This window comes from Periplaneta americana, chromosome 5 (genome assembly GCF_040183065.1).
Source record: "Periplaneta americana isolate PAMFEO1 chromosome 5, P.americana_PAMFEO1_priV1, whole genome shotgun sequence".
Classification (NCBI taxonomy): Eukaryota; Metazoa; Arthropoda; class Insecta; order Blattodea; family Blattidae; genus Periplaneta; species Periplaneta americana.
In genome coordinates, this window is record NC_091121.1 from 96503813 (window position 1) to 96528866 (window position 25054).

The 25054-nt window shown below is 33.5% G+C and overlaps 1 protein-coding gene across 1 annotated transcript in view; it reads right to left on the reverse strand.

The window, feature by feature from the left end:
- Positions 1 to 23895, reverse strand: part of Usp1 (ubiquitin specific protease 1) — a 41940-nt gene extending 18045 nt beyond the window's left edge. The window contains exons 1-3 of the mRNA XM_069826302.1: positions 23757 to 23895; positions 23305 to 23595; positions 976 to 1217 (exon numbers count right to left, since the gene is read on the reverse strand). Coding sequence (XP_069682403.1) covers positions 976 to 1217; positions 23305 to 23584 — 522 coding nt within the window. The 5' untranslated portion in view covers positions 23585 to 23595; positions 23757 to 23895. The remainder of the gene's footprint in view (positions 1 to 975; positions 1218 to 23304; positions 23596 to 23756) is intronic.
- Between the last annotated feature and the right edge of the window lie 1159 nt (positions 23896 to 25054).

A 25054-nucleotide genomic window follows, 5' to 3' on the forward strand; every position in this document is an offset into this window, starting at 1 on the left:
TTCATAAGAAGAAAGAAAAGTAATGTGGATTCGTAATAGTTTTGAATCAGGCACAGTTGAAGGACTTCAGTGGTCACAGGTGTCTCTCAAGCCACTTTTCAGAGAATAACAAAATTAAGAAACAGAAGATAAATGAAATTAATAATACACAATTCATAACACCACACAAAAAGCATCCGAAGAAAAAGAACAAAATATAATAAAGAGACTTCAATAAGCACATCATATAAATACCCATACATGAATTTCATTAAAATTACTGTGAGGGTCCTATACTGTAAAAGTCTATCTACTTGGAAGGTGAGGTCTTAGAGATACTGTATATTCTCCCTTCCTAGAAAGTGGGTGACAACTTATATTATCCCTATAATGTATCCAGACCCTAAAGGCATTACAGAGAAATTTATAGACCCTACGTTAAAGATCTTTGGAAAAAAGTTAAAAGCATTATTCTAGCTGGTTACTGTATGTTGCATCATTTATGACCAATAACCTCACTCTTTCGGTTTCCATTCATGTGCAACATTTCCAATAGGGACCGCATTTTCAGCTTGAACACCTAGGTCAAACATCATGTTATTTTAAATTAACAGTAAAAAGGTACACTGGGCAGACCAAAGTAGTATATTAATTTTATATATTTGTTAGCTTCATTGGTTTAGGATTTTATTTTATTCAATGTTAATATATTCACTTTAAATAGAATATAGAGTAAAAGATTGATATCCTGATTCCATATGTGTATAATTTAAGAGTGATCTTATAAAACGATCACAAAGTTCTTTAAAAGACAGTACCTTGAAATGCAGATAATGTTTAGATATCAAATCAGAAAACATAGTAATTCAGAGAAGGCTGCGACAAAATCAATACTGTAAATTCTTACACAGAAGAGGCTCCCAATACAAACAGAATTGGTGGCAAGTAATACAATATCAATGCAAAGTTTTGAATTTTTAATACGTCAATTCTTACTTTCACTTGCTGTTGTTTAGAAGTTAGGTCCCCTAAGTCAGCCACTAAATGATGCAAGTTGTGCAGAAAAGCTGGAGCAAACCGCAAGGTATATATAACACTATTCAAAAAACAGGTATTGCCAAGGTTACAGAGAGTTGCCACAGGAGAGCAACCCACTCCCGTGTCACTGCCTGGACTTTCGTCTGTAGAGCTTTTGTTGTGACTATCTCCTGGTAGGTATCCGTTCAGCATGGCCGTACCTGTAACAATCATTAACAAGAATTATTAAATCAGATGAAAAATGCAATTTCTTCAACATCACAAATATTTTTACGTTCTCATGATAAAATATGAAGAGATTTCTTCCACCCACAGAGCATAATTTGTTGCTAGTAGAATCTACTAGGCCGGTATCTGGGAATAATGTATATGAAAGACCATTCTGATTAAAAAATTAACAAGTCATTACACTACAGAACAAATTTAATTTCTTTTTCCGTAACTAGGATGAAAAGTTGTGTTCTTTTATAATTCAAGGGCGTTGAATTCAATGCAGTTCACAGAATTGGAGTACCACATTGCACTGTTGAGACACATGATGTTACAATATTTGGATATCCTACATAAGTTAATTACATATATCCCAACACAAATTGAGACATAATTGCTCTGCAATAATTTTATTAGTGCTTTAAAATTAACTTAAATGTAAAAAAACGCCATAATTCAACTTCGCAAACAGAAATATAATCATTTACTTCCGGACCTTTGATAGGAAGTTTTTAATATAAAAAGGAGCATTTTCTGCGGGCCTCTGAAAAAAGAACTAAGGAAGAGACTAGTAAAGTGCTTTGTATGGAGTGTGGCATTGTATGGGGCAGAAACATGGACATTACGATGAAATGAAGAGAAACGACTAGAAATGTGGATATGGAGAAGAATGGAACATGTAAAGTGGACAGACAGAATAAGAAATGAAGCTGTGTTGGAAAGAGTGGGTGAAGAAAGAATGATGCTGAAACTGATCAGGAATAGGAAAAGGACTTGGTTGGGTCACTGATTGAGAAGAAACTGTCTTCTGAAGGATGCACTGGAAGGAATGGTGAACAGGAGAAGAGTTCGGGTAGAAGAAGATATCAGATGATAGACGACATTAAGATATATGGATCATATGAGGAAATGAAGAGGAAGGCAGAAAGTAGGAAAGACTGGAGAAAGCTGCACTAAATGAATGAAATGATGGTCATCAAAATAAATAAATTTACGTTGCTTATTTCCAGGCATATTGCTGGTATTTCTCATCACAGTTAGTATGGAAGACTTTACGTTTTTAATTATGTCTGAGTCAGCCTGATAAGTTTAAAACAATTTGAAGAATGACTTCCTGGTCTTAAAGTTCAAGTCTTACAACAGTCTATAATCTAATTACGAAATCTTGATTGTGATAATTATATAGATAAATACTCCTGAAAACAGAGTAGGTTCTTCTACAAAGAAACTTCAGACATGTTGCTTATCACTTACAAAACTCTTCTGACAAATCCATTATCATTTATTGCAACAAAATCAAATTTCACGCTAATCAGTGCATACAACTACAAAATAATCTCACCTAAAACCTTCCGTAGTTATTGTGAAAACTATATTAACTTTCTATACTAAGAGGAGAAGCAAAGCAGCCAGTCAGCTCTTTCCCACTAGTAGAAGCAATAAGAAACAAGGAGAATTGCTAATAAAGTTCTTCAAGAAATGTAGTCACTCTGCTAAAACTGAATGGCAATCCATCATTAGAATGACAGTGTTATAGTCAGACAATTAATACAAAATGTAGTATAAAAACAGAATTGGCCTACCATGTCCAACCTACCAGGCAGAGGGTGCAGGTCTGAAGGCAAAGTTACACATCTTCAAGATCGGAGTCTGTGTCATTACACTGCACTCCAACTATCATTCGAATTGTCATATTAAGTGATAATACTCGTACACTGACCATAATGTCATCAATGACTTCTTCGGTTTGATTGTACTTTAATTTTTTTGTCATGAATATTTGCTAATTTTGAATTATTACTATTTTATCAATCATGGATTCAGACTTTCCAGTATCAGCAGCACATTATGCAGCATGGAATACTTCAATTTCTTGGTTGGCTTTTTTTCATCAAAAACTTCATTATATTTTCACTTATTTCAAAACTCTTGCTATGGATAGTAGGTATGGTATCGTTCTCTTTTGAAGCTCTCATAGCATTGAAATGCGTATATCACATGCTACAAGGAAGAATATCAATACAAACTGTATACCATTGCCTAGAACATGCAAGAGATAAAGCTGCCCGATTCTCATCTCACCCAAGCACTTTGTTGACTGCTCCGCATGGCTAGTTCATATATGTTCTGCATGTCTTGTTAACATGATTACACACTGTAATGAGGTAATCATGAACCCAGGGCTACATTTTGTGAGCAGATTTTTGATCATGTTCATGACAGAGACATAGATCCACATCTTATTCTGTTCTCAGATGAGGCCTGGTTCTATCTCCATGACTGTGAACTTCTGTATTAACATCTTCTTTAGGTGAGTAAAGATTTTAACGTCTCATATTCAATAATGTGTTACAAAAACAAAACAGATACTATGTTTGGTTGTACTGTCACTACTGGGTAATTCTGGCTAGTTACACATACTTCATATTACGAGCAGATACCCAATATTTAAAGTAGAGCGAATTTCAGTGGGTTGTCAATTGGGTGATCATCAAACATTACACGGAAAAACAGGAAATAAAAAAAAAACTTCAACCTCAGAAAGATTTTGAAGTAACTAACGTTAAAACATGTGAAGATATACTCATGACAAAGTGCATCAACTTCAGTTAAAAACATAGTAACCATGGGTTACGAAACCAAGGTTAAAAAGTAATTTCTGTGCACCATGAATAGTTATCAATGAAGTTAACAGAATAATTTTTAAGAGATTTAGTATAGAAATGAAAAAGTTTAAGTAAGAGTTTTAATTACAAGGGCTATACTTATTATTAGTTTTTATTATTATTGTTATTATTATTATTATTATTATTATTATTATTATTATTGTCGCCCTGGTTGGCAAGTTGGTATAGCGCTGGCCTTCTATGCCCAAGGTGGCGGGTTCGATCCCGGGCCAGGTCGATGGCATTTAAGTGTGCTTAAATGTGACAGGCTCATGTCAGTAGATTTACTGGCATGTAAAAGAACTCCTACGGGACAAAATTCCGGCACATCCGGCGACGCTGATATATCCTCTGCAGTTGCGAGCGTCATTAAATAAAACAGAACATTTTTAACATTATTATTATTATTATTATTATTATTATTATTATTATTATTATTACTACTATTATGGAGAATAGAGGATACTTACAGGTCCAATATGTATTAGTTTTTGTAATATTTGTATAGAGAGTGATGGCGGATTAAGAACTGGAACATATCTAATCTGCCATGATGTGAACAAAGATTGATGAAATAAATAAATAAATTTCTGTGCACCATTCATAATCACATGGTTAGCTGACACTTTATTTAACCAGGCTAAAGTCTGTGATGGTACACTGCTTCTACAAAATGACAAAGGAAAGCATCCATACCTCTGCAAAGATAAGTCAACATTTAAAAGTGACTGTTCTCACTCTATTCTACATCAAAACGAATGTATCCTACATTTTCGCGTTGCATTTGTCTTTGGGCGCTGTTAAATTTGCAGGTTGCATTTATTTTCTGTTTAAGTACTGTTAGATTAAAACCTTACAAAATGGAAAACAAAAAGTGATCACTGAGGCTGGTATTCATAGTCGAAAATTTCGAGTAAAGTGTCCTTTGGAAGACGCAAAGTATCACTTTTCCGTTGCACAGTCGACACTTTGGTGCAAAGGAACACTTTGGATGAAAGTGTAGTTCCGACCACACTGAGCCGAAAGTGACACTTTGTAGAAAAATGGCGGACGTCTTGGAAGTTGTCGATTATTAGAATGTGCGGAAGAGATGGCACAATGTACAAAAGCGCTACATTAGAGATAGGCCTAAAGACAATCCCGTGGAATTTTATAATGATATAGAATTTAAAAAACCAGTTCCAATCTGATAAAGAAACTTATTGAGATTGCTAATCTTTTCGATGACTGGTTGACAAAAACGAATAATAGAGGTTTGCCAGTGCCTCCAATAATGCAGTTATTGACTGCATTAAAATTCTATGCTATAGATATGTACCATACATTAATATATATAATTATTATAGTTCAGATATTTCTGTAGTAACATTCGTATATTTATAACTTCAATTCGATGAAGTGATATGTAGGTAGATATGCCCATATAACCTATTTTTTATTATTGAAACGAATTTTTTAACTTAAATAATATTAAACTAACTTCAATCTAATGTAGGCATAACTATCTTAAATTGGCATTGAGAGACCTCACGTGCCTGCCTTCTAAGCAGATTCCACAATTATATTGGGTTTAAAATGATTTTGATTTTTGTTGACTACCTGTATTTTGAGATAAGATTTATCTTGATGTTGATATAATCATTACTGTTTTGATACCGGTAATATATATTTTCACGCCGGTAAGCAATACATCTACTGTCTCTAGTTCATGTGCAGTCATAACCTCACCGTGAAAAGAGATCTCATACTATTAGGCCTAGGCCTATTTTGTTATGCATTGTAGAAACATTTGGCATTCAAAATATTCCTGAAGAGCAGGCAATAATGGAAACGAGAAATAAAATATATATAATAATAATAATAATAATAATAATAATAATAATAATAGCAGTAGTAATGTGTTTATTTCATTCTTTTTTTACTTCTATTCACTATGCCGGGTAATATTTTGGCGAATCCTCGGACCTCATCTCATCTCACTACATCTCGCCAAAATGTAAAAAAAAAAAAAAAAAAAAAAAAAAAAAAAAAAAAAAAAAAAAAAAAAAAATGTAAAAAATTGCACAAAATTGTAAAAATTGTAGAAAATTACTAAATTGTAAAACTATAAAAATTTGTAAAAATTGTAATTGTAATATTGTAGAAAGTTGACTTGTTCCACATCTTAAAGCTTCATTGCTCATGTAAGATCTATGGAATAAAATAAATGAATGAATGAATTCACGAAAAAGACAAAAATGAAAATAAAGGAACTAACACGATATATCAATGAAGGAGAAACGTATAAAACCTAACTTAATGATATAAATTTAATTATATATATATATATATATATATATATATATATATGCACAAAACTTAACCTACTCAATCCAACTTAACCTAACTATATAAACTAATAGAAGATATGTACAAAATCTAACCGAACTATATAAATCAGTGGAACGGTTACATACAAAATTAAACTTGGCGGCATATATCAATGAAAAAGATATGTACAGAACCTAATCTAACTATATAAATTAATGGACCAGCTATGTACTGTACAAAACCTAACCTAATTTCACCAGCAGTATCACTAACTATTTAATAAAATGTTATATATCTGAACTGACTGAAATAATCTAAACTATCGCCAACAAAAACTAGAAACTGAAACAAAACAACTTTAAATATATATTTTCTTTCTCGCGCGATCAATTAGGTTCCCAATTCAAATCACAAGCATTATAATTTGTAGGTTATACGTCATTAATTTGTTATTGTTTGTTCACTTGTTTTGAAAGGCATTGTGGGACTTCTATTACCAACCAAATTGTAACTCTACACTTTGCTGGCGCAAAGTGATACTTTGTAAAGTGCACTTCTTCAATCGTCTATGAATACCACTAGTATGAAAGAGCCACTTTCATCAAAAGTGTCACTTTGCAAAGTGGTGATATAAAGTGTCGACTATGAATACCAGCCTGAGACTCTGAAGTACTGATAGACTTAATTATTAGATTTAAATATGTTATTCGTATATTTAAAAAAAGATGCAATATCTGTAAAGGAAAAGGATGAAGATTAGTAGGAATGTGTGTACGATCCAAGGCCTCATTTATATCAGGCAAATGTGCAAATTTCCTAAGATCCATCCATAACCACTCTTCATTCACCCTGCTACATAGGAAAAGAGATACTTAAGTGTTCCATTTTAAAATACTGAAAATATCAGTTGCATAGAATTGTAATGAAAGCAGCCAATTCATAGGAGAAATATGATTGTTTCTCAGTTATTACAAATGATCCATTTGTTACAGCAGAAATGGTATGGTAGATTTTGATAAACGAAATTCCTCCTGAAATTTTCTATCACCTAATTACTCATAAGAATTCGCTCTTTTCACTAATGAAACTTCATGCTTACCACCATCTCTATCAAAATAACAAGTATAATAATAATAATAATAATAATAATAATAATAATAATAATAATAATAATAATAATAATAATAATAATAATAATAATCGTATTTGAAATAATTAGCTGTGGATATGGCTGCCATTTTGTTTTAACAGATCTACTAATTACAGGCTATCTCCTTTAACTGCTCGAATATGACCGTTTAAAGATTACTACGGTAAACCTCCTGATTAAGTCCTAGCCAAGGTCAATGCACTGTAAAAATGCTTAACCAGGTGTTAAATGACAATTTTTACCAGTGGTTACATTAACAGATGTTGGTGCACATGGGCATCATACCTAGCCATACACAAATATTTGCTGCATGGCTACAACTGGACTCCTTCTTACAGAATCATATCTACATCACTTTAAAATATAAGAGTCACCATTATGTAAGAAATGCTCAACAGAGAATGGAAAAATAAAACACATCCTCATCAAATGCAAACGACACAGAATAAATTGCAGGAAAAGTAAAAAAAAAAAAACTAGTCATTAAAGAAATTCTCACCAATCCATAATATGGAAAAATCATTCCATATATAACACATACTAAAAAGCAGTGGCATATACTGGTTAAAGGGTTTGGGCTACCGCTGACCCTATTATTACACAAAATATATGTAACAATTACTTTAATTTTAATTACTATGGTAAAACTAATAATACAAAATTATTACATTATGTTATATTATAAACTTTTTCTTTTGTAATTTCCTTGGGCTACTGCCGGTAGCCCCGGGAGCCCGCAAAATACGCCCCTGCTAAAAAGTAAGTAAATGACAACAAAACTTTATGAAAAGTTAAACTGCTGAACATACCTGAATACTGATAATAAATGTGAGAGAAAGTAATTAATGGTCAAATGTTTAGAAGAGATGTAGATTGGCCTTTTTACATTGCTGTAATGAAAAAGGAATTTACAACATTTCGAAAATTGACAGAAATCTTTATCTTCTGGTGAACAAAAAAAATTGGAGGGAAAAGATTCCAACTTGTTGGGTCAGTCAAGTAGATGTAGTTGTAACGACCCTAACATTGTGATTTCTCTCTTCATTACATCAATGGAAAAGTCTAGTCTACGCCACTTCTAAATAGGTGAGCAGTTTGATATCAACGATAGGATTACAGTAATCAAACTCACTGATGCATAAAGAAAAGACATTTGATTACATACATAATCAATTACAATAAACTAAAATGCATATTATTTGTGTTGGGGGAATGCAATTACTTTTTTTTTTAATCATTTTTCATACTCTACTGAGACCACACACACACACATAAGGCACGCACCCATACAAACCTGTCCTGCACATTTCAGCAATCCAGGATTGGCCTCTGCAAATATGATATATGAAAATTTCTGCAGCAATAATTTCATTAAATAAAAAGTTGCTTTTTTTTTGTAAACGTTTCATTTCTTCGTAGCACTACTTATAGTTTCAATTCTAGAACAGAATGACTACAATGATTATGAAACAGTCTAGAACTTAAAACATAATTCTTTAGTAACCATAACATATATTGTACTGTTGAAGCTAAACTGACAAGTAAAATGTGTTCTTGATTTTTATGTCTTTCTCGAAAACAATATAAAATTATTACGGTAATTGTAAATAAAGGGTAAAAGAGTTCATGAACTACAAAAAAAAAAAAAATTAAAAACCAAACAGAATTTACTTAAGATAGCCTATGAATCTATAAGTCTAATAAAATTGTATCAGTCAGAATAAAGGCCAAAATCTAATTTTGAAGAAATTCGTTTTTTTTTTTTTTTTTTTTTGAACTTCTTCTCTAAGATAAGACGTGCATTATGCAACATTAAAATGATGTCCTGATCTCTCTTCCTGCTGTCATACTATAGCGATTTCAAAATCTCCACTGCTCGGGATTTTGGACATTATTACATTGACACAACAATACCTGCCAGTCACTTGCCAGCTATCTATTAAGGCTATTGGTGCTACAACTTGCCTGCCACCTTCCAACTATTTATTGAGGCTATCAGAACAATGGCTGCTATAGATGTTAGTGAGTTAGAGTCAGACTGTACTCTAATAAAAAGAGAAAAGAGTGTCTATGGCAGTGGTGGCAGGTGACCAAAATCCTCGGTGAGGCCTGTTGTAACTAGTTTAAGTAGGCTATCTCCCATAGAAAATGTTTATTATTGATAATATTTTATTATGATTGACATTATTATTATTATTATTATTATTATTATTATTATTATTATTACTTATGGCTTTTAGGGAACTCGGAGGTTCATTGCCACCCTCACATAAACCCACCATCAGTCCCTATCCTGAGCAAGGTTAATCCAGTCTCTACCATCATATCCCATCCAAATCCATTTTCATATTATCTTCCCACCTACGTCTCAGCCTACTCAAAGGTCTTTTTCCCTCCGGCCTTCCAACTAACATTCTATATGCTTTCTGGAATCCCCATATATGCTACATGCCCTGCCCACCTCAAACGTCTGGATTTAATATTCCTAATTATGTCAGGTGAATACAATGCGTGCAGTTCTACATTGTGCAACTTTGTCCATTCTCTTGTAACTTCATGCCTCTTAGCCCCAAATATTTTTCTAAGCACCTTATTCTCGAATGCCTAACCTCTGTTCCTCTCTCAAACTGAGAATCCAAGTTTCTCAACCATACAGAACTGGTAATATAACTGTTTTATAAATTCTAACCTTCAGGTTTTTTGAGAGCAGACTGGATGACAAAAGCTTCTCAACCGAATAATAACAGGAATTTCCCATATTTATTCTGTGTTTAATGTCCTCCCGAGTGTCATTTATATTTGTTACTGTTGCTCTAAGATATTTGAACTTTTCCACCTTTTCAAAGGCTAAATTTCCAATTTTTATATTTCCATTTCGTACTATGTTCTAGTCATGAGACATAATGGTATACTTTGGCTTTTCAGGATTTAATTCTAAACCTATCTCTTTTCTTGCTTCAAGTAAAATTCCCATGTTTTCCCTAATAATTTGTAGATTTTCTCCTAACATAATATTCACGTCAACCGTCAACATCACTAGAAGTTGATTTTAATGTATTTGTGAATTCATATGAACGACCACAGTGTTCCCACTAGTTTCATGTGAGTAAAATGGCGAATTCAGTGTCAACATATTTGAATTTTCAACTTGATAACTTTTTTATCATTAAATACTATCTGTGTATAATAGTGTAACAGTGTAACTTGATACAGTAGGCCTACTATAATTGAATAGCTATCCAGAACAAGGTTATAACCCTCATTTCTATAAGTTGACTTTTTCGTGAATAATGGTTGTTAATTGTGCGCTATATGTAATGCTTGTACTCATATGTTGTTGTTGTTTTCTAATGCCAGGCGTTTGACAATAAAGTCATTTGACCTCTTGCACTCCAATATTTTTCAAAGATATTATCATGACCAGCCACTGAAGCACAGATTTTGAGGTGTTCCGAATCCATTTCTTGGTTTGAGTTGCACAATGGACAGTTAGGGGACTGATATATTCCAATTCTATGCAGGTGTTTGGCCAAACAATCATGGCCTTTGCCAATCTAAATGCAGCTACAGACGATTTTCGTGGTAAATTGGGAATTAACTGTGGATTTTGATGCAGAGAGTTCCATTTTTTCCCTTGGGATTGTGTTATCAAATTTTGTTTGTTGAAGTCTAAGTATGTAGATTTAATAAATCTCTTCACAGAGTAATACGTAGATTTAGTAACAGGTCTGTAAGTAGCAGTGCTGCCCTTCTTTGCTAAAGCATCCGCATTCTCGTTTCCCAGCATTCCACAATGGGATAGTATCCACTGGAATAGAATTCTTTTATTCAGTGATATTAATTGAGAGAGCATTTTAGTTATTTCTGCTGTTTGAGATGAAGGTGTGTGTTTAGAGACTATTGATAGAATAGCTGCTTTGGAGTCTGACAATATAACTGCATTTTTAAATTTACTGATGTGGCATAGAAGATTCCTGAGACTTTCACTTATTGCAACGATTTCTCCATCAAAACTTGTTGTTCCATACCCAAGAGATCTATAAAGTGAGAAGAGACAGCACGTAACACCTGCACCGGCACCTTGTTCTCTGGAGATCAAGGATCCGTCAGTGTATAAATGAAGCCAGTTTTGTGCAGGGTATCTAATATTAATTGTCTCTAAAGACAATTGTTTTAGTATTTCAGTGTTTACTTCTGATTTCAGTATTTCTTCTGTTAAATTTAGATTATATTCCATATTTAATAGAGTTAAAGGGTTTGGTTTAATTTGTAGGTTTTCTTTTAAATTCGGGATATTGATTTTCTGTTTTAATTCTTGAACAATGGATAGCTTGTACTCATATTAAAATCAGAAAAAATCAGCACACATGTCTGATTCTCAACCTTGCTCTAAAAAATTAAAAATATGTACAGTACAATGTGTTTTTCCCCATTTTTTTTAAGAATTTCGTATTTGCTCGTTACAACTATTCAATTATTAAGTACTGCGTACTAATGTGCTGTAATAATAACTAATATAATGTAAACTGTGTAATGTGTGTAGATGTTTCATACACAATATATGCAGCCCTCAAATCTCATAATATTTAGCTGTGCCCCCCACCCACCCCCGAAGGTTAAGAAGTTGGCCATCACTGATCTATAATAATGCAAATTCTTGTTAGTATTGTTCTAATGGTTATAAAATATTATGTTTTTTCTATCTCCTGATGGATTTTGGTCCTTATTCGACTGACTGATTCAATTCCATTTTAAATAATTCTCACAACACACATTGCTTTTTCACTTCCTTTTTCCAAATACAAATAAGCTTAACTCTTATCAATGGACTTTAGTGTCTCCCCCATTCCCTTTTGGAATAATGTACCGAAACTTAAAGTCACTTTGGCATTGTCTTTATTCGCAATGGAGGTGAACATATGATGATGATGATGATGATTAATGGAACAATTTCTGAGACTCTCATGAAAACCTTCAAATACTGAATTTACACACCACAAATCTAACTTGGGCTCACTGGGATTTCAACATTCATTTCTGACATGAAAATGTGACACTTCATTCGGCTAATGAAATGCCATCTAAACAAAGCCTTTTGGACACTAACTTACTTATATATTATAAGAAATGCTGGCATAATGCAGTTTTTAAGCTAATATGCCAATGGTATGTCATCAGAAACAAGGTATGTAGAATACTACATGCTATCAGAAATGTAAGTATCAATGAAAATTCTGAGTCCATGCTGACAGTGCTCTCATGTTATTTGGGAAGTATTTACATACAAAAGTACAAAAGCAGAAACTGATACATTGTATTAGTTTACTTCCTTCTTTCTAAGAGAAAAATTATCAAGCATCCTAAATCAAGAAAGTAATAGGAATAACTGAAGTGTACATATGGTTATGTGTGAAGGAAGTGGACAATTTTGTCAGATCCAAATCACAATTCATTAATTATTTTTGAAGGAGTACATTCTAAATTGAAGAGTGAAATCTTCACATTAACTTTAAGATATACTACATCCAGTGTTCATTAAAGCCAATCTCAGCCCATCAATTGAAGTAAAAATACACAGAAATTTATAAAGTACGAAAATGTAGTTAAACTGGTCACATCTGCAACAATGAAATGATCTCAAAAAGTACCGTCATTTCCCATAACTATGATCCTGGAACACAACTATGGTCCACGATACAACCACTCAAAGAACATTGTAGAAGTAACATAGACCGTTCGTAGATAGCTGCAATGACTTGACTTCAAACTACAGTACATCCACTGTACAGTACAGTATCATCCACACCTCCACACCCTCTTACCTAGCATCTCGTTTTGTTTACCTTTCACTACCTCGAACCCGGAACATGTATCTTCTCTCTATTTCTCATCATCTTTCAGCATATCTATTCCACACCTCTGGAACTGTCTCCCTTACCATGTCAGAGACTGTCGGACAACATCAAAATTCAAATTTAAATTTAAAAAATCACATTCTAGTTCATGGAATTGTTTGCTGAACACCTGTCAGGTTGCGCAACTTCGGCTTAATCCCTGACATATAGTAAATATGTAACTATGCTGTTGTAAAATTGACAATTAATATGTATTTATTATTATTATTATTACTATTATTATTATTATTATTACTATTATTATTATTATTATTATTATTATTATTATTATTATTATCAGTTATCACTATCAACATTGCTATCTCTGTTTTTCTTTCTTTTTTTCTTGTATTAGCTCAATGAGAGCTCTACAGTGTTCTTTTGACTCTGTTGACCCTCTATAGGGTTTTAATTTATTTGTATTATTTTCATCAGCGTCTGTATTTCTTTTTTGTATTTATATGTGCTACCTGGTAGGATGGAAGAGAAGGCCTTATGGCCTTAATCCTATCAGATTAAATAAATAAATATATATATATATATATATATATAAATAAATAAATACAGCAAAAATATAGATAAACGAGGTACTACATCATGGGGTACAAAATTTGAATGGTTGCATCATGGACCATAGTTATGTTCCAGGACCATAGTATGGGAAATGACGGTATGTGAAAAAAGTACGAAAACACCAGGACCTTTTTCTTGAGAATAAAGACACGCACTATTTCAAAACAGCGAAAATATCAACAGTCACTTAACCTAGCATTACCAAGGTTGCGCAAAAATTGCCCATCCTTTTTATTATCGGTATCTAATAAGGTTTTTACGATAAACAGAAAATTAGGGATAACAGTAATGAAAGATGACAATGATAGTAGTAGAGACGGATGAGTAGGTGTAGACGAGAATGTTTCTATATAAGAGAAAGGTAGACAGCATTGCATAGTATTCGGGAATGGGATTGAGGGGAAATAAAGAAGGTAAAGAGTTGAAAAACTGTACATCAGAAAGGATGGAGGAAGAAATATACAGAAATAGGGTTTAACTTTAGGTAATTGGAAGATATGGGGAGATATAGATGATAGGAGAAATATATTACGATATGTGATTGAATGTAATCAAGGGAGTGGTGGAGCGTATGCAGAAATGTGAGGGAAACCACTACCTGAAAGCCGTTAATAAATATGAATATGAAAAAGAAAAAAAAAATTACCGGTATCTAATATTTTTTTTTGCAATAAATGAAATCTAACAGTTTTCATCCTCCCTATATTTGTCTCAAACATGATGAAGTATACGTGTGCAGATTTGTTCTGTTTTAGATTTGAAATAGGGTCTATAACAGACTGATAATTGAAGTTTTTGTTGATGAGAAAATTTTACCCACACTTCGTATTTCATGTGACCTAAATTTTAAATATTTTCAAGTTTGAATTCTGTTACTTTTGTCCATTGTTGTAACGTCTTCACTGTCATTGAAGTCGTTGATTGTTTCAATTCTTTGCTTTACCAATTTCTTGCAGTGTGGAAGGTTGAATTAGTAATTTTCTTTATTGGTATTTATTCAAATGTAGTTGTACTTACTGATACAGAACATGAACTGGAGTTTTTTGTGGCTGATAGTACGCCTAATGTTTTGGGTGAAAGTGAGATTATAGTGCTATTGGAAACTGATTAACTGACGTAGTTGGATAAAGAAAGTGGTAGTGAGAAAGATAATATAGAAGTGGTTGGTGGAGTTGAATCAAGTTCTAGTTATGAAGAAGAACGAATGGAAGATGGAGTTTCTGTTGATGACACTATTTCTACAACTAAATATAGGCCTACAACTAGTTCTGGCAAAGTAGGCTATATCTTTCTCAGGTACCTAGACAGTCCAAAAGAGACTTTTCCAACATTGTGCGACACCCACAGGGATAACACTGGAAGGGAAATCAGACTGTTTAGGAATTAGGACAATTGGTACAACCGAAAGCTGTTTGCAATGTCACCAAAACCGATGTCAGATGTGGAAATTGTGGACTTAGTTTATTAAAAAAAACCATTCATATACTAAAACTGTGTGTGGATTAAGATTAAAAATAATGTAGATAATTATTACAGTTGTCTGAACACACTGTGTGTGGAGTTGCTCAAAAAATGATATAGAATCACTGGAATGAAAAACTGATGTGCATTTTTTAAAATAATGTAAAAATTTCTGGTGACAAAATTTAATTGAAGTGCAAATCTTTAAAAACGAAGGTAATTGTTCCACGATAATACAATAATACAATTTTTGTTATAGGCTACAATATATTTAAACTGAATTTGGTGGTTAATTTTTGCCCACCCTTGGTAATCCACGTCACAAAAAATATCTTGATAATGTTGGGGTTAATGGTTTATAACAAAATGCAACCACTAATATAGAATCAAAGTCATTGAAATTCCACACTAATTGTGATAAAACCAAATATTCTAATAATGATGACACATCACTACAAATTTTGCAGTCTTTCACTATCTAACAACTATAAATTATGATATATAACTGTTCACTGTTCTTGTCCCAAATTCATGACTGTGTAACACTTTCAAATAGGCCTATCAGTTGAATGTAAATTTTATTTCATTATTATGTTGCTTCTGAAAAGTAGTCTTTGTGCTAAAAAATAATCTGTTGTTTTGTACACAAAGATTAATTTTTGGTCCTACAGAATTATCCGTTATGGTTACCATTGGTAACCACTGTTATTTTGTGTTATTACAACTTTATTTTTCTTCCTGTTATTTATGCTTGCTTTAACATCTCTGGTCATATCGCGAGTTAATCTTTTGTGTGAAATCCGAAGGCCTGTACACTATTGTTGAGACTGGTTCTATTGTTGTGAACTAGATGGCATCTGTGGATGTACTACTGATTTGTTATGAATATGATTTTGGTAATGAATGAAATCGGTAATATTCAGGGATGGTGTGGCCCGAATTTCCTGGCATTTACTCAAAGGAAACCCCTGAAAAACCTCAACCAGGAAATTCAACCCAATCAGGACTCGAACCCATGTCCTCTGCATAAGAGACCTGCATACTGACCCCTACACCAAAGAGGTGATCATTACAACTATTATTAACTTTTATATATTTTTAGTTAATTCATTACATCAACAACTGTTTATATTTTGGAAGTGTTATCAACTATAATAATTTGTTACTTTAGTGGTTTTTAAATAAATAGCCACTAAGCTTATCAATTCTCCTGATTCATCATGTACAATGGAACCAAGAGAAAAAGGATAACCTACTAAATGTAAGTCACCATTTGCTACTAGAAATTCTTATGAACCACTGGGGAATTTGTAACAGAAAGAACAAAATCAAACAAATTATGAAGAAAACCCTATCAGACCTCCACTTATCTATGTAAGCAATATAACTAATATTAATATATTGAAATCAGCAAATATTGGTACTTTTCTTTTAACTTCATGTCATTTTTCCATTAGTTTAAGGGCATTTTAATGACCATTTTAAGTAGATTTTTAGGTCATCAACATCCACCCCCTATTCATAACCATCGAAGTATCACAAGAGACTTCGAATTACAATTCTAAAATTACGTTCGTTTTTAACCTGGTATGTACTTACGGTATTCTGCTTTGTTTGCCTCAAAATATTTTATGCCTTCTCTGCAACCAAAAAATACATTCTGTTTCGTACAATAGACAGCTACAGAGAAGGCAAAAAATATTTTGAGGCAAACAAAGCAGAATACCGTACATACCAGGTTAAAAACGAATGTAATTTTAGAATTGTAATTCGAAGTCTCTTGTGATACTTCGATGTTATGAATAGGGGGCGGATGTTGATGACCTAAAAATCTACTTAAAATGGTCATTAAAATGTCCTTAAACTAATGGAAAAATGACATGAAATTAAAAGAAAATAACATTTAAATATTATTCAAAGTACTCGCACCACAACTTCTTAAAAATTAGTCACCTTGTTTCAATGACTGTTCTGCAAATCTCGGAGAGAGGAGGCAACTTCCTGGAATTTGGCTAAGTTAAAGGAAAAGAACATGCAAGAAAATCAAGGTTTTAAGGGAAAACTATAGATTTCAATGAGGGTTTACAATGTGTTTCAATCAGAGATGGTCCATGTCAGTGCCTTCATTCACCGTCTCCTCCTCCTTCCTCACTTCACTTTTGCTACCAGATCTTCCAGATGAGGGAGTGTGAATGACAAAACAAATTGTAGGCGCAGCATGCATTCTTGCAATATTTGTGTTAAAAATACTGTATACTATACAGTAGACATCCCTTCCAAACCATGTTGAGGACACAACGTCCTGTCCAGGACATGGTGAAAGTATTCCCCCTTCCAAACAAATTCTAAAGACACCCTCGTAATGACAAAAGAACAGTAACTTAGCAGTCAAAGTCCTCACTTAAATTAAGCTGCTGTCAAGCATTTTATGTAACGTTGTGTGAAGTGAATCCTTCAGTGGAATGAGAGATGGACTTTAGAGTCTGTTCCAAACTATAAAACTCAAACTTCACTGTTATTCACTTAGTCAGTAGGTAATTACTACTGACCTATTTGGTTAGAAAATGACTTAACAGACCGGTAAAGAAGAAAGTTAAATGCATTCCAAATGATCTAAAAGTTCTTCAAAGTATAAAAATGCCGAAAAAATACAAAAATCACCTATTAGTTGAAAAACGTCAAAAAATGCAATATAAGAAATAACTTTTTTACGTTGATATTAACAGAAAAAGGATTTCTGTATTAATAGGCATCATCCTAATGTGAAAAATAAGGAGATGACTTTTCATCAACATCCGTCCCCTACTGATCACCATACTTCATCTCCTGACTTAGTTGTCTCATGAGTGATGCCTTATTGATGTCACTTATGAGGTTCAAACCTATCTTCGGACATAAATAGTTACATAAATAAATAAACAAATAAATTTTAAAACACTCACCAGGTTAGTGACATACTTGAGCTTGAACATTACTGAGAATTTCAGTGATGTCCAAGGAGAAGTCACTTGTAGCTACACGTAAACAGGCCTGCAGATGTGAATCAGTTAATCGTCATCGTGCTTTGTTCTTGAGGTATTTCATAAGTGAGAAAGCTTTTTCGCATACGTACATTGTCCTGAACATAGTCAGACATTTGAGAGAAATACTCCGCAGTATTTGGAACCTTTTTTGTATCTTCTGATCCCCAAAATGCTATGAATTTATCCTTTTCAAGCAAATATTTCAGCGCTAAGGAGAACTGGAGATCTACCAATTCAAGTTCCGCATGAGCAGCCACATTATTCTCTTCAATAATCTTGATTTTTCTGATTAAGTCCACACTGAATTGAAATGGGTTATACACCATGTTAAACAACTGTTCATTTTATTCCAAAATACGAAAACGTCTATCAAATTCGTTCAAAAGATCTTAAATTGCTAGCTGGACAATTTTGGGGCACTCAGACTGAGCTCGGCCAAGATTCAAGAGTTGTGTTCAAGTTCTGGGAAATGTTGCAGTTCATTTTTGCTTGTTGTAAAAGGAAATCTTCGTAATTTTAACCGAAATGAAAATATAATTTCCTTCATTTTACAAATTGTTTTTTATTCACCCTGAACCTGTTTATTAAGCTCGTTCAGATACTGAAATAAGTCTACTATGGAAGCAATATTAATCTTGAAATCAACCTAAAATATTTCAGAAAATTTTGTTGCAAAACTATTAGAAGAAATTTATGCTTTGATTTCTTCGAACACTTTCCAGACCCTTGCAACAGCATTGCCACAACTTAACCAACGAATGTCCACATGAAGGATCAGTTTGGAATATGGCGCTGATAAATCATGCAAGAAGACTTTCAGCAGACGTTTATTAAGGGGTTTTTGAAACAAGAAAGTTGATCAACTTAACAATCATTCTGAACTGTTCTGAAATTTCAGGAACAAATTTCAAATTACTAGCTAAGTTTTCAACATGAATTAAGCAATGATAGTGAATGAAAGGAGGAACACATTCATCATTTCTCAAAAGACTGACGAATCCTTTGTTTTTACCCATCATTAATGGTGTTCCATCTGTAACCGCACACACGAGCTTTGATATTTCAACATCATTGGATATTAGGAAGTTGGTAATAGCAATGTATAGTTCGGGTCAGCTTACTTCATACCCTATGGGTGAAACCTAACCATTTTTCCCCCATTACTACATATGCTAGTGGATTATGGTGATTTTCTAGTCTGCAGGTTGAATTTTCTTTTGCCAACTTCGTTTCGCATTTCGATACTGACAAATACTACAAATGGTAGTGATTTTGTAAATATTATGTTGGCAGCTGAGACAGACTGAAGTTCTATGAAATTAAAATTGTACTAGATTTCTGAGACGGTTACTGGAATCTAGTAAAATTTGAACATACTAATAATAGGCCCCTAATTAAATAATATCAGTATTAATATTAATACATAATAGTTATTTTATGTGTTACGTTGTAGTTACAATACAAAACTATAGTCAGGTAAGTGTAAATAAATATAACATACTTGGGTGTGATAATGCAGGTGGGTAATCGATAGAAATACCATTTCACATTTTAATGAATTTCTTTTGTGTTTAGACTTTTATTATAATAATGTCAAAAAGAGGAAAAGCATGGCAGTGACTCCATCAAGAAGGCATAAAGCATGCTGCGAGACTGGGGATGAACCCTACTGGCATTCTGTTCCTCCAGATTTAACCAAAAGAAGATAATGAAGAAGGAATAAAATTATGCTCACGGAGACAGCAATTATAACTAGAATAGCAAAATTATTAGGAGTAAGTATTCTTAAACATACATTTCATGGTTATATTCGGTTTTCGGAGTTCGTACTAATAATTTCATGTGATCAAACAAAATACATTTTTAGGTTAGGTTTTGTGAATTGTTTAGTCAAACCAATGAATTTCATATTGCCAGACGAAATACATAACATATTGATCTCTTTCTCGTATAGTTTGCTTACGAAAATATGTTAAAAATTATTGAATTACTTTGAATATCCTTCCAACATAATGGTAAAGTACGGTAAGTAAATAAGTCATTCAGTACGTGGGATCGTGATTTTACTTCATATGGTGATATTTGGTAACAGTTGGGAACACTGACAAGACAGCAATATTTGCTGTTTAGGAACTGTTCTTATGTGACCCTCACTATAAATGTCTTGACTCCTAGTTGTACCTGAGAGTGGTAAAACTGTCAGAAATAAATTATCTAAAGTTCCATGATCATTAATGCAGTGCACAAAACACATCAATTTTATTGTGTGACAAATGCAATGTCTGTTGATTCATCAACAGCAAGAGAGAAGTATCTACATTCAGATAGGCAAAGTTTTCTGTTTAATCTGAGCTGCAATGAGGTCAATGCGCCTAAAAACCGTGTCATTACTAGGAGGCACATTATTTACAGCATTAATCAGAACATTTCTATACTTTTCAGGTATACTCTCCGCATGAGTGATCACTGCCGAAACAATACATTCTTTCACAACTTCCTCACTTGAAAATGCCACACCATGCTTAATAAGTTTATAAGATACTGATATATAGACACTTCAGTTGAAAGTTTGTTAACGGCATTGCTAGACGAAAAATATTTCTGTTGGTGCTTCAGCTATGATTTCAACTCGTCTGTTTTACATATTCTTGCGTCTGACCCAGTGGGGTACTCCACGGCAAACGTACTATGATGTGCATTATAATGTCTTTGATAATTTACTTTTCTGAACCCCAAAAAAGAAGCACGATACAAAAGACAAATTACTACCACAGTCTAGTATATACAGTCATGAAGCTCAAGACGTAGTAAATATGCATCCATAGATAGTTGCTAAGCACTAGGAACGCTACTATCGCCTCATTACAGACAATGTGAAATAGTACCGGCACAGTCTATTGTTCCTAGCACCCTCACAACTCAAGCTTCGTGACTGTATATACTAGACTGTGTTACTACTGTACTGTCGTCATTATTTATCACAAGAAATTCCCTTTCCCAGTTATCTTGAAAAGATTACTGTTTCTTTCGTTTTGGTTCACTACATACCAGTATGCTGCAACCTTCTTTCAATGAAGAAAGTAATGAAGCATTAGAATCTTCCCCATAGTGTTTACGCACAATAAATTTGTCTATGATATATAATTTAAGTTTTTAATTTAACCTAACAACTCTGACCACACAATGCACACTGTATAACTTAAACAAGTTTTTAACGTAGGTAATAACAACAAACTCTGTCCACAGTATTCACATTGTACAACTCATGTTTTTAAATCTAACATCAAACTCGACTGTCCTCTTCATTGTCATGATTGAACTGAACATGTGAATATGCATGATGCAACACAATGTGTTACTGATCCTGATCAGCAGCGGGTCATGGGTGTCGTGTGAAGGCATCAGCAGGATGTCAACATTGCTCGATATTTCAAAACAGAGAGGTAGATGTTTATCATAAACATCACTCACAGTCAAGAAGGTCACATTCCTTATGCTTATCATCTCATGAGTAACAAACTTCAAGTTTATGGACAGCATAAGCAACTTAACAACTTTCAGGTCGCTAAAATATTATAATGGATGGATAAGTCTCTATTTGTTCTGGCTCGTACAACAAAGTTCGACTTGAAAAAAGGACCTCAAGAGGGTTCGTACTCGTGTCTGACAGAAACTGACCTACACGGACTCTGCTGTACGTTTCACTGAGACACATTTTAATTAATCGAATTAGCCTAGTTTCTTCGGAATACCAAATTCAATAAGAATATTACATAAAACTTCTCTCTTAACCGAGTCAATATTCCTCTTTGAAATCTATGAATAACTGATGTACTGTACCCTTATACTTCCATTTTTTCCCCCAATATCTGTCGAATACAAAAAATCTGATCAATAGTCGATCTATTATGCCTAAAACCACACTGATTAACCCCAATACTTTCATCTACATATGGAGTTAAATCTTCTCAAAAGAATATTGGACAAAATTTTGTACGACGTCAACTAAAGTGATATTCCTCGAAAGTTACTAGTTAGTCTTGTCCCCCTTCGTAGTATAGGTACAAGGGTGAAGCTTTCTAATGTGCCAACCACTATAGGAACTTCATAAAATACCTTGCAAATGCCTTGGATTTACAGTATTGATTAGTAGAAATTGACGTGATCACTGGGAGAGCCATAAGCCCGTCCTAAATACGTACCTTACTTATATACGAAAGTTGTCGTGCATGAACGAAGAATACCGCCATATTTCTTCAACGTAACAGTGGGTTTCAGTGTTGCCAACATGGTAATCACACCTAATCAAACCTAACCTAACCTGTCACATAATACACACCTAATCAAACCTAACATAACCTTCACATAATACTACGCACCTGTAGTAACATTCCTCACATTTAGTATCATTTCGTTTTCAAGTATTGCCGGGCTGTCAATCGTGTCGGTTGCTGTCTAGTGGAAGTGGATCGTACTAATTCTAAAAAGAATATGGAGACTTTCATAATAATTACATTTTACATGTTTCGTGATATACTGTGTTAATGTAATAGTAATAATTCTATATATATGGTACAATAAGATTTGAAATGCGTTGTGGTTGTGATAAAAGTATTGAAAATTGGTTTATAGCGCCACATTGGCAGTGATAAGTGTGTGCAATATTCGTTCAGTGGTTGGTGGATGCTCTAGGTTGACCAATTTCGCTAGATAATGCGCTTCCATCCTCGTGTATTAATTCTGTTGGAATTTAATCAATACCTGGAGACTTGTACTTTTTCAGATTTTCTATCGCTATTTCGACTTCAGAAAGTGTGGGTTCGGGTATAAATGGCTCAGAAGTTTATATAACTCTCATTACCGGTACCCATCAAAATATTTTTTCATCCTGTACGTGGCTTAAAACTAACCTACGTTTACTTAAACTGACACAACTTTAAGATATTTAAAAACAAAGCACAAGCACACTTCTTAATAAACACAAAGTAATACATTATTACCAGATTTCCCAGAATCCTCTTCACAATTTTTTAATGAAGTTGAGGCCTCTTCACTGCCTCCGAAGTCTGAAGACTTCACAGAAGATATGCTCAGCTTTTGGTGGTTTTCTTTGAAATCGTTTCCAGCAACGACGTTTGAATGACTTCTGTTCACATGTACTGCCTTATTATGAGGCACTCGAACCAGCTTACTTCTTCCTGATCGGGAAAGGCAAAGTTTCTTCCTCGGTGGAGCGCTGCTAGACTCGCCCACTGCATTCTCTTCCAAAAGAACTGTCATCTTCTCTACACCTATTAAACAGATTGATAAATAATGATAAGCATTATCATAAAAAGTCATACTGATAAAAGCGTACTCATTTCGCTGGCCTACTCAAGGCCTTGCCCAAATCAGATGTTTCTCAAGAAATTATAAAATAATAATGCTTGTAAACAGAGCTTCGTACACTCACGTATAACTTATGAAAGAATTCATGGAAGTCAAGTATTTTCTTAGTGTTCAAAGCTAAATATTGGTCACAACTTTTCCATCACAGATCGCACCGGCCTTAAGACTCAACTACTTGGCGTCCTCCATTTTAATTCTATCCATAGCCTGCTATAAGCATACGTATAAGCAAATTTTCATTTCTGCCTGACAAGTTTTCAAGTAAAAACCTGTGAAGCCAAACATCGATATCACAGATCGATATATTTATGTTATATCAGAGCCATCTTCAGTTACAAGCAGGAGCATGGGTAGGTTTGGCAACGCTGAGTGGAGGCGAAATAAAGGCATGACGTTTGACGTTTTAGTGCTTTGATTTCGTTGCCACATATACATTTTCGACATTAATTCATACTAAACTAAGTCCATATGATCAAGATTCACTGTATTAATGTATGTAATTTATTATGGAATCCAAAATGGTAGTTTATTTGAGTTTCAGAATACTGCGTAAGTACTTGCATACAGCCACATATAAATTTAAAAAAAAAATAAATAAAAGCGTACGTGTTGTTTTATTGATAGTACAAGGGAAAATAAATAACTACTTAAAGATATGTTACTTGTAAAATAAATAAATAAAATAACGACGTACTTTCGCAGTATCCTATTCCAATCAATTAACCATTATGTGGCTAGTAAATTGACAACGTTTTGCCGCTTTATGTTGTTTCGCCTCTGACGTGAAGGGTCTAGGCTATCATATAAATTTTAATTTCATGTGATTATCTGTCGTGCTTTTCTACAAATATTTCAGATGCCAAGGAAGCCATTTTAAGTTTGAACCTTGCCAGTCACCATAACAATACTGTTATCCTAAATTATTTGTTATACATTTTTTTAATATAATTTTAAATAGGTCAAGGCCAAGTATAAAGATCTATGAAAAACTGAAGAAACACGCCTTCAACATAATACCACAGTCTACTATATACAGTCGCGAAGTTTGAGGTGGTTTTTTTTTTTTTTTTTGCAAATCTCGTGACAAAGCGCTCCAAACGGTTAGCAACTAGAAACAATAGACTGCCCATGGTCGACTTTGGACTGTGTCGTATTTCTATCGCGTGCTAGCTCGTTGCGTATTTCACATTGATGCTTGTGAAATGTTTGTTATTGGTTGTAATGAAAATGTTAATGGCTAAAATTTAATAATTGGAATAATAATATGGGACAAGGAGGAGACGTTTGTAGTGCTATAAATTGTAGCAACAGTAAGAGAAAGAGGCCAGCGTTATCCTTTTTCCGATTTCAGAAAGGTTCCTG